The sequence below is a fragment of the Megascapheus bottae genome, chromosome 14 (assembly GCF_031878675.1).
Source record: "Megascapheus bottae isolate mThoBot1 chromosome 14, mThoBot2.hap1, whole genome shotgun sequence".
In the NCBI taxonomy this organism is placed as follows: Eukaryota; Metazoa; Chordata; class Mammalia; order Rodentia; family Geomyidae; genus Megascapheus; species Megascapheus bottae.
The window spans coordinates 23,792,197-23,811,913 of NC_143522.1; the positions used below are offsets into that span (position 1 = coordinate 23,792,197).

Below are 19,717 nucleotides of genomic sequence, written 5' to 3' on the forward strand. Positions count from 1 at the left end.
ATCAGTGGCTGTGGGAAAGCTGTTGTCTAGGCACGTGCAGCAGTCCACGCACGCCTTTGATGGAGGTGAGGAAGATGCTCTACTAGAGTAGTGTCTGCGTCGGGGGGAGGGGGGAGCCCCTGACACCAGTTGCTCGAAGCTCTAGGTGGAGCTCAGGGCTTGGCACAGTGTTTTCCAGCAACAAAACAATCGGGACAACTGCACGGGGCCCCTGCTTCATTCTACATCCATCCCAGCACCACAGGAACAAAGGCTCCCGGAAGCAGAGAGCGCCTCAGTAGTTTAAGGTTGGGGAGCTGCGGCGTCGTGACATCACACGCAGCCGTACTCATACCACACCGTCTGCGGGTCCCCGCCCGGCTCCGGGGACACAGGGGTGCTCTTTGAGCTTCCCCGACTGAAGTCCTCGGGGCTGCGGCTTGTGTGGGGAGCAGAGTCAGGAGACTTCCCAGGGCTCTTGGCTGGGAGCCCGTCGCTGTAACCCTGCCCTGGGACCCCATCTGTCTCTGAGACGCCAAGCCCCTGACGCACAGGTGCAATGGCAGCCACCTCCCCCGAATACGGTGGCATTCTGGCTTTGGTCCTGGCAGCCGGGGTCGTAGCGGATGAGAAGTGCTGGGGCTGGGAGCTGCAGCCGTTCCCCGCTCCAGTGGCCAGGGCTCCAGTGGCCAGGGCGGGGGCCGTGGCAGACGGCGGCAGGGGGGCCAGCCTCTCCTCCTTTGGAGGAGCCAGGGAGAACCGCCTTGTGTCCAGTGGCCGGCTGCGGGGACTCAGGCCCTGACAGGAGCCCTCGGCTTTGCCCACCAGGGGGGTCCACTCTCGGGCCAGGCCGAGGGAGCTGGAGGGCACAGTGCTTTGTAGGCTGTGACTACCTGTCTCTCGGCCCCCCGAGGCCTCAGGACCCCCAGGCTTCTGAAGGGACTCCTGTTTACAGGCCTCTGGCCCGCTGGCCCGCAGCAGGTCAGCGGAGGCCAGGCTGAAGGCCCGGCTCAGGGACGCGCTCCGGCTCGCAGGTGTGTGAGAAGTTGAGAGCATCGTGGCTGGCCGGGATCTGCCCAGAGACAGGCTCTGGGGAGGATGGACCGGCCTCGGAGAGATGCTGGCTGGGGCCTCTGCTTCGGCCCCTCTGAAGTTTGGCTTCACATAATGCCCGGGCTTCAGCGGCCTCCCCTCAGAGGTGGGGACTGCCATCTTGACGGTGGGGGACACAAAGCTGGTAGGCATCTTAGCCCCCTCTTTTTTGGGAGGTGATCCTGGTGGGCCTCCGAGGCCTGGGGGATCACTAACCTTCCGGAAGTAGTCACTGAGCAGGTCATCCCGGCAGCTGGAAGTGTCCTGCAGAGGAGAGAGGAAGAAGCAGAGCTGGAAACCCATTCTACTCCCCCATGAAGCCAGGGCTGACGTCTGCTCCCACTGGGATTCTTCACAGTACACCCAGAAATGTTCGGGATGGTAAGGGATCTGGAGCGGACAGACATCACTGGAGGAAGAGGCCAGAAGCTACCCAGGCAGCCCCTAAACTGTACAAATAAGAAAGGAGACCCGGCCAGGTGCCAGGGGCTCACACCTGTAATCCTAGCTACTCGGGAGGCTGAGATCTGAGGATCACAGTTCAAAGCCAGCCCAGGATGAAAGTCCATGAAACTTTTCTCCAATTAACCACCAAAAAACCAGAAATGGCACTGTGGCTCAAAGTGGTAGAGCACTAGCCTTGAGCAGGAAAGCTCAGAGACTGTTTGAGTGCCGGTGGCTACCACCTGTAATCCTAACTTCTGAGGATGGTGGTTCAAAGCTAGCCTGGGCAGGGAAGTCTGTGCAACTCTTACCTCCAATGATCCTCTATAAATCCAGAAGTGGCACTGTGGCTCGAAGTGGTAGAGGGCTGGCACTGAGTAAAAATGCTCAGGGACAGTAATCCAGGCCCTGAATTCAAGCCTAGTACTGGCATGAAAAAGAAAAGAGAAAAAAGAAAAGAAAAAAAAAAAAAACAAGCAAGCAGACCTAGAGAAGAATGCGGCGTCTTAAAACACTACCAAATGTCCAAACTTCCTATCTATCCAGAACAGGAAGCTGAAAGCTGCCAGTGGTGAGCCAGACACCCCTTTGGGCCCAGAATCACGGTGGTCTGCTCAGCAAGCCTGCCAGGATTGTCTCACGCAGGCTGGAGTCTGGGAACCACGAGCCAGATATTCACCTCCTAAGGGCAGGGCCTACTTTCTCAGCTCACATTCTCCTGCTCCTGACAGACAGTCCACATTCGGTAAACAGGAGTTCAAGTGGAGGGAAGCAGGGACCATGACTCACGTTTCTGAGCCAACTATGAGGCTAGGCACCAAGCAAACAGGGAAAGCGCTTCTGAACAAGCTGGCTGGCTTTGTTGAAACAAAGTCCCCCTCACACTGCTCAGCAGCACTCCAGGAATTGCCACTGGACAAGCACTGGACATTCTGGGTGGCCACTAGCGAGGCCGCATAAACTCCAACTGTGCTTATTTAAGGGGAGTGAAGGGGGAAGGACTGAACAAACAAAAATCCTCAACAGATCTCCGCAGTATTGAATTCAGACAGGGCACAGGGCAGCACAGACGCGCACCAAGATGGGTGGGCATTGGCGGGGGGATGGGGGTGAGGGAGTCCCAGGACCCCTGCACACTGGAGCTGGGCCAATCCAGCTTTCGTGTGGCCTGTGAGCTTAGGAGATTGTACATTTTTAAGTGACTGGACAAAAGTCTCGAGCAGAGGCAGTTAGGGCAGAGGGCGTGGCTGATGAGAGTGTGTGCCAGGCAGGCACAAGGGCCCACTTACCATTCCCAGCATCACCAAATACGAAAACAGCTATATGCCACGACCTATGAAAAGTGACCTACGATTCAGACGTCACGGTCCACTGTACAGCTCTGCTGAATGGCAGTGAGGCTCATTTAGTCACACACGGGGCCAATAGCCGAGCTGAGTAGCTGGGAGAGAGTTATGTGGCCAAGACCATCTAGAATGGTCATTCTCTGGTCTTCTAAAGGCCCTTCTAAGTTTGCCAACCTCTGCCAAAAAAAGCACACAGGACAAGAAAGCACGCATTGCTCTCCCAGCAGGCAGGGTGTCAGCCATGCTGCACCGGCCTTGGGTGTGGGCAGGAGGGGGAAAGCAGCCCTCACTGGAACTGGCAGCTAGCTCACGGTGATTGTCTAGTCATTCTCAACATCCTGCCGCAGCCATACCAGCCTCAAGGGCCTCCCCACCCACCCTTCCTGCACCCTCAGCCTCACACCAGGGTGAGGAGGGGCAGACGTTTCACTCGCCACGCCACTCACGTGGGTGGGGGAGCGGCGGTTACTTTCTTCCAGGAACTCCTCCAAGGTGACCATCTCACTGCTGGGGGAGGCCGAGCGGGGCCGAGGCCCAGCGTGGGGTGGGGCTGTGCCCCTCTTCTGGGCACCCTCCTGGGGGAGAGGCCCGTTCCGGAGTGGTGGGTACTCGTGGCGTCCGAGGGCACCGTGTCCCGGGGCACTGGCCTGGTCTCTGCTGGGGATCAGGTCTGCACTGCTGAAGCTCTCAGATCGGCTGTGGAGCTGGTCGGAGCCTGGGCAGGAGACACGGGAGGCACCAGGTCAGTCCCTGGGTCCTGCCCCTGCGGGCTCCATCAAGAAAGCACTGCTCGAAACCCCAGGTCCCTCCACCCGGTTCTGGATGCTGAGGGACATACTGAGTGATCTGGCGCTTTGTTTTGGCTGTGTGTGGGTGCGCACACGCCTTTGTGCTTCTGCTTAATGCTTTTCATCCAGGCTGGCACTCTAACATTGAACCACACTTCCACTTCTAGGTTTTTGCTGGTTAATTGGAGATAAGAGTCTCATGGATTTCTCTGCCCGGGCTAGCTCTGAACCACAGGCTAAGCATGAGCCATCAGTACTCAGCTTATTTTGGCTCAAAAAAAAAAAAATCATGAGGTTGAGGGGATGGCTCAAGTGATAGAGCACCCGACTTGTAAGTGTGAGGCAATGGGGGGAAAAAATCAATAACAACAACAAAATAAAACACCCACAAATAAATTCTGGATAAAACTAGAAAGCTGCCGGGTACAGTGGCTCTCGGCTGTAATCCTAACTATGTAGGAGGGTGAGATCTGAGGACTGTGGTTCAAAGCCAACCCCATGCTAAAGTCCGTGAGACTCTTATCTCCAATTAACCAGTAGAAAACCGGAAGTGGTGCTGTGGCTCCAGGGGTAGGGCAGTGGCCTTGAGCTGAAGAGCTCAGGGATAACACCAGGTCCAGAGATCAAGCCTCAGGACAAAAAAAAAAAAAGCCGGGGCTGGGAGTTTGACTTGGTAGAGTGCTTGCCTAGCATGCACGAAGACCTGGGTTCAACTCCTCCATTCCACATACATAGAAAAAAAGCCAGAAGTGGTGCTATGGCTTAAGTGGTAGAGCTCTAGCCTTGAGAAAACCCAAGGACAGTGCTCATGCCCTGAGCCCAAGCCCAGGACTGGCAAAAAAAAAAAAAAAAAAAAAAGAAAAGAAAAGAAGGAAAATAAAAGCCGAGGGGCCACAATGATCTCCTTTACCATTTCTATTCCAGGCCTCGCAGTACCCAAACCAGACCAGCAATGAAGCTTAAATTATTAGTGGCTGTCACATTTGTTGGCCTCATCCACTGGTACACCAAATGCTGCATGCATGCCAGGTTGTCCTGCTAGGAGCCACTGAGTCTGGAGGAAAGGGTATACATGGTACACACACCGGACATTATCACCAGGACCATAAAAACACGTCCATTAAAAAAAAAAAAATATATATATATATATATATATCGGCAAGGTACTGGTGGCACATGTCTGCAATCCTAGCTGCTCAGAAGGCCGAGATCTGAGGACTGCAATTCAAAGCCAGACTGAGCAGAAAAGCTGTGGCTCAAAGTGGTAGAATGCTAGCCTTGCACAAAAGAGCTGAGAGACAGTATCTAGGACCTGAGTTCAAATCCCATGACCAACAAAAATAAAATAACTAACCAACCAACCAAAACACACACCAACACCAACACCAACACTCCCCCTCCCCCATTACTTTGGCTAGGTGTCTATAAATAGTTAGGATCCTAACATAAAAAGTTAAAATTTTATGTTTTAAACCTATAATTGCAAATTTCACTGTTTCTCAGATACCTACAATTAGAAGGTATATTTTTATCACACATCTTGGACCTCCCCCTTGGAAGTCAGCCTACGCAGAAAAGTCCCTGTGAGACTATTTTTGCCAGTCCTGGGGCTTGAACTCAAGACCTGGGCACTGTCCCTGAGCAATTTTGCTCAAGGCTAGCGCTCTACCACTTGAGTCACAACGCTACTTCTGGCTTTTTCTGTGTACGTGGTACTGAGGAATTGAATCAAGGCTTCATGTATGCAAGGCAAGTACCCTACCACTAAGCTAATTCCCAACCCCCTAGGAGACTCTTATCTACCAGTAAGTACTCAAAAACTTCCAGGTCCCAAGTTCAAGCCCCACAACTGACAAAACAAAATAATAAAGTCATCTCTACCTGTTTTCTGGCCACAATGGAAGGTACACCTCTCCCTGCTTCCCTTCCTCAGACCCAGAAATCTGTGACTTACACAGGACTTCCGAGCAGGTCTGCATGTGCCTGGCTGTGTGTTGTGGGGCCAGTTGTGGGTGGAAGCAGTACTGTGTGCTTGAAGCCCTGTGATTCTCATTTTTTTAATTACATGGATTTTAAAATGAAAAGACTAACAAGAGCTCAGAGCACATACTGAATGTGAGTGAAGGTTTCAAAAAGAGGAGAGCCTTACCCTTGAGACTCAGAGGAGAGCTGTTGCTGGATGTATTCCTATTGCTCTCCACGCTGCTCGGCCGGGACACTGAGAGGAAACACAGAGCTTTACTGCCAGGCCTGTGACCAGGGAGATCCCATGTGAAACCATCTTCCCAGAGTACGTCTACTCCAAAGCTCAGGCTGCTGCCCTCCACAGGGAGCTCTACAGAACTTCCCCCACCAAGTTCCCACACCCCTGGCCCCAGATTCAGCTTCACCAGCACGGTCATATCTAGAACTTTGTACAGAAAGTACACAATATTAGGGCTGTTCTGGGGAAAACTAGGGGTATGATGAGTGGAGCAGCCAACCTGAGTTTACAGCGATTTCTAGAACAAAGGTGACTAGCTCCTCCCAAGAAAGGCATGATGTGCTGTGTGTCCCCTGCACACCTGTCAGTACGAATTTGCACAGGACAGCATCCAGATCTCAGGATGGGAAACACCCGCGCCTCTTGACTGCCTGCTATTCCTTGGTGTCATTTGCCTCAAGTGTACAGATGTTCCAAAAGGGAAAATTTCCAGTTTATGGTAATGAGCAGAGACACCAAGTTCTCCTGGCTGACAGAGACGTTTGCCTTGAAAGGGTCTATGCAGAGTGGCCTGGAGTTCTCAGCCTCCTGACTTCTGGGACTACAGACACGTGCCATCACGCCAGGCTCCACTATTTATTCAAGGTACTTTCCCTTTTCTGTCTTGATAAGAAAAGTTGGAGGAGTCAGAGCATGTGTGAGGAAAACCCTGTGGTTAGCTGACCAGTCACAAATGTGGCTCACTCAGATTACACCCACAGTCTCAGCAGGCGACCTCAGGTGTCTGATGCCCAGCTAGCTGGCTTGTTGTAAGGACAGGAAGCTTCCCTGGGGCCCAATGGTCTCATCACAGAGCCTGTTTCTGCATGGAAATCTTGAGTACCTGGCTTGTGGAGCCAATGTCAACATCATAGTACTTGCAGGCCCCACACGTCCAGGCTCATCACTTTAGATGCAAACTAAATCCAATGTGAATCTTGCAGGGTTTCCTTTCTAAAGATTACTTTCCCTTTCTAGAATTTCTTTTCAAAACTGAGAGCTGTGACTATAGTTTAGGGGTAGTACTTTTGCCTGGCATGTAGGAGACTCATGGGCTCAATGAGGGAGAGAGGGAGAAAGGGAGAAAGGGAGAGAGGGAGAGAGGGAGAGAGAGAGGAAGGAAGGAAGGAAGGAAGGAAGGAAGGAAGGAAGGAAGGAAGGAAGGAAGGGTGTTATTTTGTGAATGTAGGGTTGCTTACTGTTTAGCAAATTATTTTCACAGAAATCACTCAAGGGCATCTCACAATTTAAGACTTAATGGCACTCAGCACCACCACAAGTGTGTGAAAGCCATGTTGGACAGGGGGAGGCGTGCTTCACCGCCCCTCTGCAGAAGGGCCGCCACACAGGCTACTCACCGTGCTGCCTGTGGGGGGTGCCGTCGAGCTCCACCGATGGCTCGCAGACTTCATCGGATGCACAGCCTAAGGAGAGATGGAGTTGGTGGGTTGGGGCTCCCCACCAACCATGGGGAACCCCTGACCCTGGATGGACAGCCAACACTGACCTTTGTCTAACACCCGAACGGTGTCAGCATCCAGTTCTTGGGGCAGGAAGGGGAAAGTGGATGATGCCTTAAGGATCTGTCTCTTTTTTCTGCTATTTGTCTAAGTGGGAAAGAGCACTAACACACTCCACCTCTACTCAATTTAACTTTAAATTACATTTCTACCTGGGTATGACTGGGATTGGACAATGACAGCCCGGAGAAAATCACCTTGACCTCACCTTACCTGTTTCTCAGGGCCTTTTTCATGAGTCTGTCCGCAGTTTTAAGATTACCTATCTCTTCTGTTTGCTGATTTTAGATCTCTCCCCTCCCCATCCATGCTCTTCCTCCTCACACCCTTCTCGTCTCTTGGCTCCTCAGTGTGGCCACCTTACGGCCTTCGCCGGTACATTTCGGAGCAGGCCAGTTGACTCTGGCCCTGGCTCTAGTTCTGCTCTGCTTGCTGATGCAGGCTTTCCACTGGAAAGGGTTGAAGATCTGCAGCCACACCTGCCAGTGCCCTGGGGTCGGGAATCTTTCCAGCTCATGAAGTTTCTCTTGGACTACTTGAATCTCATGGCTGAAGGTATGACACACAACCAGGTGCCCTGGGAGACTACACGTGTGGAAATCCTTCCTGAGCTCCATTTTAAGCATGGGAAACTTGCCTTCAGTGGATCAATCGATGGTTTTCAGATCAGGGACCTCTTATTGGCCTTCTCCAGAAGAACCCTGCCAGGCCCTGGCCCTCAGAGGAGGCAGCTGCCTTCTTTAAGCCAAGACCCCTCAAGCTCTTCTGCGACCACCTGGTTCCCTCACTGTCCCAATGACACTGATAGCTGAGTTACTGGTCCAAAGTGAGGCTGAGGCTGAATCAGCATTTATGCCCCACAGGGTCTGGCTCCTTCACAAGGGCTTGGCTCCCTGCTCTCAGGGCTTGGAGTTGTGTCTTCAGGAAGATGTAGGCCAACCTCTGGAGCAGCCACACTTACCTCTGGTGCGGCCTGTGTGACGGGAGACGGGGGTGGAAGTGGAGGGGGCTGCCACGACGGCGGAGGAGGAGCAGGTCCGGGAGCTGGGCTCGGAGGGCCAGGACTTTATGGCTGGGTCTGCAGAGGCATCGGGCCGGTCAACACTGACTCCGTGTGGGAACATTCGCTTTGGTTTTAGGTCCCCAGGACCTGGGGTGGAAGATTACACTGAGAAACGAGGCTGCAAACGTGTGCCAAAGCTGGAGAAGCACACTAAGGCCCAAGCAGGCACAGGAGAGCACAAAGACCAAAGAAGCACAAGTTGGGGGCTGTCCCTCAGGGCTGCATTTAAACCCAGCGGAGGCCCTGGGAAAGGGGTCGAGCTGCTGGCACTAGATGAGCCGAGGGAGAAAGGAAATGTTGGTGCAAGTACATCACACTTCCTTGTACTTCACAGATTTCCAACCATGCTAACAGACGTCTGCTAAGGACCTTTTTCTAATCAGTCACTCAGGACCTCTGCAATCTGTCACCAGGTCCACTATAAGGTGCCACCAGGACCTCTCCAACCTGTCACTCAGGCCACTCCAACCTGCCAAGGTTCTGTGAGCTCTGATCACTTGTCTCCCCCTCCCCCAATGGTTTCACAGCTAACCTCACACCAGTGTGCTTTCTAAACAAAGTGGCCTTACTCTCTACAAGGCACCAAGGATCACAAAGTGATTTTTTTAATATATTACGCTATTTTTTGCCTTCTTTGGACAGTACTCTCCCAAAAATATGCACTTTTGTCAAAACTAAGTAAAATCATGTTTTATTATTTATTTTCCCAGTCCTGAGCTTGAGCTCAGGGCCTGAGCACTGTCCTTGGACTTTCTCAAAGCTAGAGCTCTACCACTTGAGCCTCAGCACCACTCCCGGCTTTTTTCTATGTATGTGGTAGCGAGGAATCGAACCCAGGTCTACATGCATACTAGGCAAGCACTCTACCACTAGACCAAACTCCCAGCCCTAAAATCATGTTTTAAAAAAAGTCCATTGAGAGGGGGAAAGAATGGGCTCTCTACATATAAGATAAACACAGATGCCAGCAAGGTGTTTTGCACAGCACCCCTCCCAAGACCTGGCTGGTCTTCATGTGGAGATGGGAAGACCCCTGCTCTCCCGTTGGCCACTCAGCCTCTGGGCTTACTAGGCAGTTCGAAGTCCCAGAGCTAATGCTCTGAAACAGAGGGACCATTTGTATTTTGAATGGTAACCTTGATGAGAAGCAATTCAGATGTGGTGGAATGGGTGAGGTGGAAATGAGGATCTGGAGGTGGAGAGGGCCAAAGCAGGAGCACGAGTGGCAGACACACAGCGCGATTCCCACACAACATGCGAGGAGAACAAAATGACCCCTGTGAGATGGTGAGCTGAAGTGAATGGCACACAGAGACCAACGTGACTCTTTTTGTAGCTATGGATTTATTGTAACTGTTTCCTTGTTTCTATGGGCACACTTGCTTTCCGGGTACAATAACCCTTCCTCCTAACATCTACAGGTCAGTGTTGGAAAAGTGTAAGGCCCTGGGCCATCGTCACAAGGATGGCACAAGATAGTGAAGCCAGGACACACTGCAGTGTGCAAAGGTAGCCTCTCGGGCTACCATTTTCACCTATTTGGGAGTGATTTGTGTGCCACTGTTGTTTCTGTTCACCAAGCTTTAATTTCAGCCTCCAAAAGGCTAGAGAGCCATAGCACAGCCATAAAACTTTATTCTGGTCTGAACTCTGGCTGGGCCAAACCAATCCCATTACTCAAAATGCTTGACCAGAACAATTAATCCTTCAGAAGACATCCCACATCTATGAAGGGCTTTATTAACAGAAGCCATCAAACTCAGTGTTCTCATAGAGAAAGAAGACAAAAACAATAGCAATTTGAAACTCAGCTGCTTAAAAATAAATCTTAACAACAACAACAAAAAGTCATTTGACGGAGGCTGCCTATTTCAGGAAGCATAGCAGCAGCTGGCCCCTTTGCCTTCACACACAGGCGGGACATAAAGCTGCAGGTGCGAGCGGGACAGAAGCACACAGTGTGCAACTTACTTAGTACCGACATCCTGGCCCAAGGACATGTGCACATATGTCCCGAGGGTCCCCTAAAAGTGTGCTGTGCTGAAGAAACAGTCCAGGGGGTACACAACTCATCTTCTATTTTGCGATCAGAATCCACGCTGGCTACTTTGCAACTGGGATGAGGCGTAAGGGTACACTAGAGGCCACATGGCCTGTAGTCTCTGGCGGAGTTTTATTAATGTGGAGGGGAGGGAGGGAGGGAGGGAGGGGAGTTGGCTGGCTGACTTTGAGAAATGAAGGAGGAGACACGATGCAGACACATGGGAAAGGAAGGAGTCAGAAATCTCCAATGTCTGAGAGAGAGACAGGCTCAGTAGGAGAGGATGGGATGTCGGAGGAAGACCAGAACCGCAGGCGTTTAGAGAGAGCTGGGTGAGCCGTTGGAGACTTGTCTTTGTCTTTGCTTTTGCTTCTCAAAAAGGGACTCTTTTTGCGTTGAGATGCTAAGTTGTGATCACCACCGGGACAAACCCAAAAGGAGGGAAAAAGAAATACAACAAATGAAATGAGTTGATCATTACAGAGGAGTTTCAAATTAGCAAAATATTCTTGGGAAAACCAGAATCCTGCCCAGTCGAGGACAGAGGGGAGCAATGCCAGATACGTAGAGTGGAATCCGGGCTCAGTTGAGTCACTGTGCTCTGACTCAGTTGAGTGGCACCCTAAAGCTAACCATTTACCCACTCAGCACATAAGGAGAATTATATACTGCCTAAGGAGCCGATAGTTTAGATGATTTTTCAATTTCTAAGCGTTAAATTATTAAGTAAGAATGCTTATTAGTGTAGGAGCTAGTTTCTCTTACTCATCCAGCTTAATAACAGGGTCCCTGACAACTCAGCTCACTGCTCCTATTCCCGTTCAATGACCTTGGAAACACTTAATGACATGCTTTGGGTTATGACCATGACACAGTATACTTCAAGTGCTCAAATAATTCCTACATTTCTACAACCTGATTATATATATATATATATATACATATATATATATATATACACACAGACACACACACATATATGTGTATGTATGGGTTTTTTGGTTTTTGTCGGTCATGGGGCTTGAACTCTGTGCCTAGCTACCGTTCCTGAGCTCTTCAGCTCAAGGCTACTGCCCTACCCTTTGAGCCATAGCCCTACTTCCAGTATATATTTATTTTTAAGACATCTCATTCTTTTTTCTGTCCCCAACCCCTCAATGCCGAGAAAAATGATTATTTCCTTTTAGGTCTTGGTTAACTTCTCCATTACCTGGACTTTAAATGATACCATCTCCACAAGGCAGACAACTGTTCTAACTTTTAAACAGGTCTCATAGTAATATTAACCTGATTTCTGATTCAAGATTAAAGTGGATAATCAGAATTTTATTTCTTTAGTCACATCACCACCTGGTGGCCACAGCCTTCAACATAAAGTAAGAAACTGGCTTGGGCAGCTCTAGGTAGGAGTGATGTTTTGTTTAGACTTTCAGGAACCAAAGCTACTTTAACTTTGGCAAGTGCTGGGGCATCTGATGAAAGAAGGGAGCCACTGGGGGATTTTTGAGATCTTAGATATCTGGAACACACGTTAAATGCACCTGGATGGATCTCCTGATAGGAAACAATTTCCTGTGACCTTTGGCACGTAGGAGAGAGGCAAAACACACCTGCTACTCTGCCTGTCTCAATGGTGTCTGCTTAGACGTTGACTTTGGATAGTCAAATATGTTGCTGTTTTCATAATAAATGACATTTCTCATTCTAAAGTAACAAAGGCAGGCTGATGGAGTGGTTGTAGTGGTTTTACCAGCTGCCTACCAAGTGCAAGACTCTAAGATCTACCTCTGGTAATGCTCCCTCGAAGTAGGAAATAACACAGTTATTGCAAAACAATAACTGTAACACAGTTGTGGGTTTTTACTGTCTACCTGGTCATGGCATCCTCAGGTAGATAGGCACGCCTGTGCAGTCACACCCTCCAGTCATCAATGGCTCTCCTCTCCCCACCGAAGCCAGGAGGGCTGGTCCTACCTTTCCCTACAGGTCCATTGTGGGCATCGAGCTCTTCTGCACAGCCTGCCGCAGGGCTGTCAGGGTTCTCTGGCTGTGATCTGAGAGCCTGGGAGGCCAGTGGTGAGGCGGGGTCTGAGGACTCCAGCTGCCAGGGCGGGCTGTCTGTGGTTGACTTTAACCGTTCTCTGGAACCCTCTTTTTTTGGCTTGATGAGCTTAACTAAGGCTCTGGCTCCAATCCAGTGGTTCTTCCTAGTTAGAGAAAGATTTTTACAAGACACAAGCTCCCACACACCCCATTCAGTCACTGGGTGCCCTAACACGGGCAGCGGTTTCTCTCAGCAGCCTGGGTAGTCTGCCACCCAGGGGATCAAAATGATGGTAGTCACGTGCCTGGCACTTGTAAGGCTCAGGGTTGTTTCTTAGGCTCCACACACAAATAACTAAAGACAGGAAAAGGCTGGGCACTGGGAGCTCATGCCTCCTCGCGACTCAGGAGTCTGAGATCTGAGGACTGTGAATTGAGGTCAGCCAGGCAGAGAAGTTCACGAGACTTTTATCTCCAATAAACTACCCAGAAAAAGTCAGAAGTGGCACAGTGGCTGAAGTAGTAAGGCGCTAGCCTTCAGCACAAACAGGCCCAGGGGCAGTAGCCAGGCTCTGCATTCAAGATCCACGACTGGCAAAAACAAAAAACCCCACCAATCAACAGCCAGGAAAAAACTACACAAGCAAGAACAACCATAACAATAACAAAAACCATAGGAAAAAGAAAAAAATGGTGGTGTGTTCAAGAACACTGTCATGATCACACGTGAGAATCTGGAACTGGGAAAAATGCCGATACAGATGGAATTTGGTCCTCAATCAGGCAAAAGTTGTTGGGGTGGGGAGAACCATTAGCAATTGTTCTGTCAAAAAGCCATCCTCAGGAACAAAGTAAGTCAGAGGAGAAAGGCGCTATTCCTTGTCATTCCCTGGCACTGAGCATCGGGATCAGAGCACCGAGAATCTGAACCCAAATCACCGTGCATTAAAGGCCAGGTGGTCAAAATGTGAGGAGAACCATGTGGGGTACTGAGTTTCTACTCTGAGTCAAAAGCTTCCTTTATCTGGGTGCTGGTGGCTCACACTAATAATTCTAGGTCCTCAGGAGGCTGAGATCTGAGGACTGCAGTTCAAAGCCAGCCTGGACAGACAAGTCCCCAGGAGATTCTTCAGCTCCAAATTAACCATCAGAAAACTGAAGTGATGCTGTGGCTCAAAGTGGTAGAGCACTAGCCTTGAGTGAAAGGTCAGAACAGTGTCCCGGCTGAAGGCGAGGCCTGGGATGGGGGCGGGGAGGAGAATGATCCAAACAGCTCCTCTGAATCTCAGATCAACTCACTTCTTTGGAGCAGGATCATAGAACTTGTACTGGTCCATGATTTTTTCTTCCAGCTTTTCCTTTTGTCTCCGTAGGGCATTTAATTTGTCACTGTGAACAAAAGGGAGAGAAAAACTATTGATCCTGTTTTAAGGAGAACAAGCAAATGTCTTCATCAGTCCAGCTGGCACCAGGGCCCAGCATTGTCTGGGACTCAGACCCGCCAGTGTTCCTCACTGGCTGTGGGGTCAGTGGGCCATACACCCTCCCACCAGCTCAGGGGCTGTTCTGATGCTCGCACCTTCGGAGGCAGGCAAGGTCATTCAGGACCCTGAGCATCACCGGTGCGGTTAACACTGCCACTGAACATCGGATTTAGGACTTGGGGCCATTCCACACTGGAAGCCTGGTAACACCTCCAGCAAAGTGGATCTTTCTTGGGGGCCAGGCAGAGAAGATGAAGCCAAGCAGAGGAAAGGCAGAGGAGAGGCAGGTGGGGCCTGTGGCAAGCTTGAGACCACCCAGGCCACAGGGCTTCCAGGTGGGAAGAACACAATCCCAAAGCCAGAGATCAGTTCGTATTTCAAAGTTCTGGGCAAGGGACAGGAGAACGCTGGGCGGCCCCTGGGCACTGGTGGCACACTTCTGTTGGACCTAGGAGCCTCCTGTCTAGCCAGATGAGGTTTTGGATGAAGACTGTGTTCACTGTGGGGTGCCCTGGAAAAGGGGGTGGGGAGGGTTGGGGGCTCCCAGTTATCAGTGGCATTCGGCGCCCAGCACCCTGCTTGACATCTATTCTGTCCCAGTCTTTGGAACGCGCTGCCCTTGTGGCTGTGGGGAAGGCCCCAGGACCTGTGCCAACCCACTGACCTGAAGATTCTCTAATGCCAAAACATCACCCAGGGGCCTTCTGGGATGGGTCTCTCAGGCCTGTCCCACCTAGGCTGGCAATCCTACTGCCAGGATTATAGAGAGCCAACTTCCAGCAGCTGTCATTTCTACTCCAAATTATAGTGAGTCGCCACACAAACAATCCTCCTGTAGGTGGCTTGCAGACAGAGCAGGCAGAAAGGCAGGCGCACTGGTGCCTCAGAGAGCTGGGACAGCACTGGGTCAGTGACCGAGACCATCCACACACACCCCTCTTCTTGCTTTCTCCCCACACACCCATCACTTGGGTGGGGAGGAGGCAGTTGCACAGCTTGGTCACCACAGCACTAGTGAGGAAACCACCAGTATTGTTGACATGCATCTGGGATTACTCAATTTTGGAGCCATGAGGCTTCTAAACCCAGGGCTCTTCCCCTCATCCTCTACTTCTGGCAACTAACTGCCCAGGTCTCCTGGGTTCCCATCCATTTGAAACCTCCCAACAGATCCAAGCTCTTTTCCAGCCCAATGGCCCCACACATTCCTGGCACTCAGACCCCTTCCACTCTGGTTACACCCCATCCTCTCCTCCTTATCTGCCATGACTAGTGAGGCTGCCTCCTCTCCTCCCAGACTATAGTAGAAACTCACCTGCACCGTCTCTCCTTTCTAGGCCTCAGTGCAGCACAAAGGGGTACAATTCCGTTCACATCTATTAGCCTGTGGTTCCAGGCACCCAGCACCTTCACTAGTGTGTGTGTGTGGGGGGGGGATTAGACACACACATGTGTGCACAGGGACATGCACAGGGACAACACACCCAATTTGTACACAGGCAAGGCAGGAGACTGGTTTTCAGCCTTTGATCTGAATTCTATCACAAGGTCTACCTAAAATCTAACAGATATGGCTTTTTGGTGCTGGCTGATTGGTTCCAAAGGCCAAAAGAAGGAGCTTCCAGTGGCAGACAAAGATTTTGAAGAAGCAAACAAAAGCCAGCTGTCACTACCTCCAGAAATCTAGAACATGCCCCAGCTAGGGACATCTGTGGGTAAGATGGCCCATTTCCGAAGCGGCTTGGAGCTGCTCTGTCCTAAAGCCTGGAGAGGGTGAGGAAGCCAAGACCTCCAGGGAGTGGGTCTTCTTTGCTGGGAGAGGGGTCCAGGCTGCCCTTACATGTACTGCTTCTGCTCTTCATGGTACTGCTCCTTGCTCTCCATGTTCTGTGCCAGAAGCATCTGGTTCTGCTGGCTCAGCAGCTGGATCTGGCTCAGCAGGTGATGGTTCTCCTCCTCCAAGTTCCCCTTGAGACGGGACAGGAGCTGAAACACAGACCAACAGAGGCTCAGACCCCACCTGATCCGGGAGCCACCAGTGGGAGCCCTGCTTCCCAAAGAGGGAGAGGAACAAGTACAGAAAGCTGTTTATCTCCTGGTTCGGTTCAGTTCGCTACCTGAGCAAACCCAAGAGCCAATAACAGGGCCTCGTTCCAAACAAGAGAGGCTTAGTACAAAAAGGAGTAGCAGGCTTCTTATTGGCCATTTTTAAAGTTGACTACATATTGAGAGATATTTTAAATACACTGGTTTGGAATATCCAGGCAGGGATAGTGGTAGGTTTGTCTACCATGGGTAAAAAGCCCTGAGTTCCTCTAGAAATCTCCCCTCAAATTAATTTCATTAATTTGACTACTTGAAAGTACAAAACTACATCTGTGATTCCATTATCCCTCCACCAGTGTGCTCTAACGCAGGGATACAAGGAAGAAAGATCTTCAGCTTTCCATGCTATTTGGCATCTGGCTCAGTTTCTCTACCCTCGTAGTGACACCACTGGCAAAAAAATAAATTAATTTTTTTAAAAGTCAAGAGTTATTCTTAGTTTGTGGGATAAAGTTCAACTTTTTTCTAGAACATTACTATGGGCACAAGGAGGTCACTGGCTTTGAAGGCACACACTGAACTCCTGTCCTTCTTGGGACGAGGGACAAGGATGGGGCCCCCAGCTTCTAGGGTTGAATATTATCATGTCTAATTCACATGTTTTTGCCTGTCCTGGGGACTGGACTCAGGGCCTGAGCACTGTCCTTGGGCTTTTCCTCCAGACTAATGCTCTACAACTGGAGCCACAGCACCACTTTCGGCTTTTCTATATTATTGGTGCCAAGGAATTGAACCCAGGTCTTTGTTCATGTTAGGTAAGCACTCTGCCACTAGGACAAACTCCTGGCCCTGCTAAGAACAGTTTTATGATCATTACTGCTGCATTGTTCAGGCAATAAAATAAATACCGTGACAAAAACATCACTTTCCACAGTGTAGGGGAATTACACTCCACTTGGGAGAAGCCTGGCAATCCCACCAAAACCAACCCAACTAATAACATCTGGACCTCCCAGGAAGAGGTGGCTGGGTGGGTGGAGGCAGCTGGGAGCTGTGTACTGTGCTCCTTAGCTCCTGTGAGGGGCTGAAATGTGCCCCTTACCCCAAATCCACACACGAAAGCTCTTATCCCTAGTCACGCAGAGGGACAGGGACCTTTAAAAAGACACTAAGTTAAAATGCGGCTGTCATCTTTATGACGGGAAATCCATACATACACAGCATACAAGAGGAAAGATTCTACACAAGAAAGCAGTCATCTGCAAAACAGGGAGAGGCCTCAGGAGAAATCACCTGCCCTACAGCTCACAGGCCCTGGATTCCTCTTTAGGAAATCAAAAGGTCTGTTGTTTACAGCCCCAGAGAGTGACATTCTGTCATGACAGCCTGAGTTCGGAACACAGCTTCTGAGGCCAATCTGTGGGGGCCCACCTGGATTTGGCTGACTCCCTCCACCCTATCTCCTCCATCCACAGCCCACCACCTGTCTAGTCCCCAACTCTAGATCCTCCTCATGACCTGGGTTCTTCTCCCAAGATCCCCCCACAACCACTGTTGTTGCCTCCCACAGCAGCACAGTCCCTGGAGGGTGAGGGCTCCCCAGGCGAAGTCACTCACTCTAAGGTCTATCCTCCTCAAAGGATAGCTGCCCAAGATCTGGTTGGGGAACAGAAGACCAGGTAGCCAGGCAGCTCAGGATCCCGGGCCTCAGTTTCCTCATTTGGGATGAGACCCAGGACGTCCCGGAGGCAATGGGACTGGCCTGCTCACCTGCCTGTCTCTGAACTGGAGTCTGCTTCCAACCTAGCTCTGCTCAGCCAGAAGCTGGGGCTCCTGAGTGGCTGTCCTGACTGCCTGGCCCCCGGGACCTGAGCCAGAGCCAGCCACATCCCCACAGAACACTGCACTGCTACTGAAATGAGGTGATCCAGGCAGAGAGCTCTGTCATGGTAAGAGGACAGAGACCAGTTGATGGCTTCCATGGCACCTCTGCCCACCTCAGAGGGCAAAGGTCAGATGAGGAGGAGGTATCTCCTGATCCATTCCAACCAAATATGGAGTCTCATCCCCTTTTCACATGCCTCTGGTTCATCTGTGCCTCAGGCCACCTGCAGTTTCAGAGCAGACACCTGGCAGCCTAGCAGAGCCCATGGGCTGTGGCCTTGGGCCTCACCTCGCAGTGGTTGTCCAGCTTGGTGAGAGACAGATCCATGTTCTGGTGCTGCTCCTTCAGCTCATCGAAGCGCGCCTGCCAGCGGTTCAGCTCCAGCTGCGAGGTATTTAGAGAGGCCTTCAGCTCCTTGGTGTGGACGTGTAGCTCCTCGTATTCCCCCTTCAGCTGGTGGTGCAGGAAATTCACCCTGAGGGAGAAGGGGAGCCACAGGGTGACAGGGCAGTGACAAGATGATGGAGGGAGCCATAGGGTGATGAGCTGCAATGGACCAGAGGGGAAGGCCCAGAGCAGTGGGCTCTGTACGAGTTCGGTCTACAGCAGCAGCTTTGCAGCCTCAGATAAAGCCACTACCTCTCCAGGGATCTTTTTTTTTTTATCTTTCTTTCTTTCTTTCTTTCTTTCTTTCTTTCTTTCTTTCTTTCTTTCTTTCTTTCTTTCTGTATAAAATGATCAGGCTGAACAAAACTGCTGGATTTCAAACCATGCTCTTTGGGGTTCTATGAAGACTCCTCTGGTGTTAGCACATTGGGCCTGGAGGGAAAACGAACAGGCAGGCCCAGACCCCAGCTTCAACTATCTTTTCCACATTACGGTTCTGGTATCTTGGTACACTTGGAAGAAAAGACTGTGTTGTTTATAAATGAATGAATGAATAACCCCATAAAACCAGAATAGCTTCCCTCTACAATTCTGTCTGGCACCCAGCTCCTCTTCCCAGGGAGACTTGGTTTGCAGACACATCTGTGTGTGGAAACGAATGGGTACTGGAACTCGGTTTGCACACACAAGTCACTGGCATTTTTGGCAACATACATATATGTCTTATTTGGTCTGTTCAATTATATCTCTTAAAAAACCTAATTAGTACAGGGCGCAGTGGCTCACATCTGTAATCCTAGTTACTCAGGAGGCTGAGATCTAAGGACTAAGGGTCAAAGCCAGCTCAGGCACCAAAGTCCGTGACTCTTATCTCCAATTAACCACCAGAAAACCAGAAGTGGCACTGTGTCTCAGAGAGTAGGGCAGAAGCCTTGAGCTGAAGAGCTCAGGGATGGTGCCCAGGCCCAGAGTTCAAGCCCATGACTGACCAAATAAACAAAGTCCACACCCAGATAACTAACTTCTCTGAAAGAGTATAAACAAAAAAATAACTGGAGAGCCTGGGCAGACACCATGCAGGCTATGTGCTGTGATCCAGCCACAACTGTCGTGAACTCTCCACTTGACCACTATGCTGCCACTTGCTTCATCTGCCTGGTCACTGTAGTCCCTGAGTCTGTAAAAGTCAGTTTATGACAACACAAGAACACAGAAGAAGGTGGGCTCCATCCCGTCAAAACTTTGAAAAAACTCAGAAGGCTGAGATCTGAGGATCAAGGTTCAAAGCCAGCCCAGGCACAAAAGAACCTGAGAATCTTATCTCCTATTAACCTCAAGAAAATGGGAAATGGGGCCG

General features: G+C 50.7%; 1 protein-coding gene across 1 annotated transcript in view; it reads right to left on the bottom strand.

Annotated features, from left to right (window-relative positions):
- Positions 1-310: 310 nt before the first annotated feature.
- Positions 311-19,717, bottom strand: part of Ccdc88c (coiled-coil and HOOK domain protein 88C) — a 110,693-nt gene continuing 91,286 nt past the window's right edge. The window contains exons 22-30 of the mRNA XM_090344707.1: positions 18,262-18,448; positions 15,883-16,028; positions 13,858-13,947; positions 12,490-12,722; positions 8,373-8,561; positions 7,250-7,315; positions 5,799-5,867; positions 3,308-3,576; positions 311-1,335 (exon numbers count right to left, since the gene is read on the bottom strand). Of these exons, the coding sequence (XP_090200833.1) occupies positions 313-1,335; positions 3,308-3,576; positions 5,799-5,867; positions 7,250-7,315; positions 8,373-8,561; positions 12,490-12,722; positions 13,858-13,947; positions 15,883-16,028; positions 18,262-18,448 (2,272 nt within the window). The 3' untranslated portion in view covers positions 311-312. The remainder of the gene's footprint in view (positions 1,336-3,307; positions 3,577-5,798; positions 5,868-7,249; positions 7,316-8,372; positions 8,562-12,489; positions 12,723-13,857; positions 13,948-15,882; positions 16,029-18,261; positions 18,449-19,717) is intronic.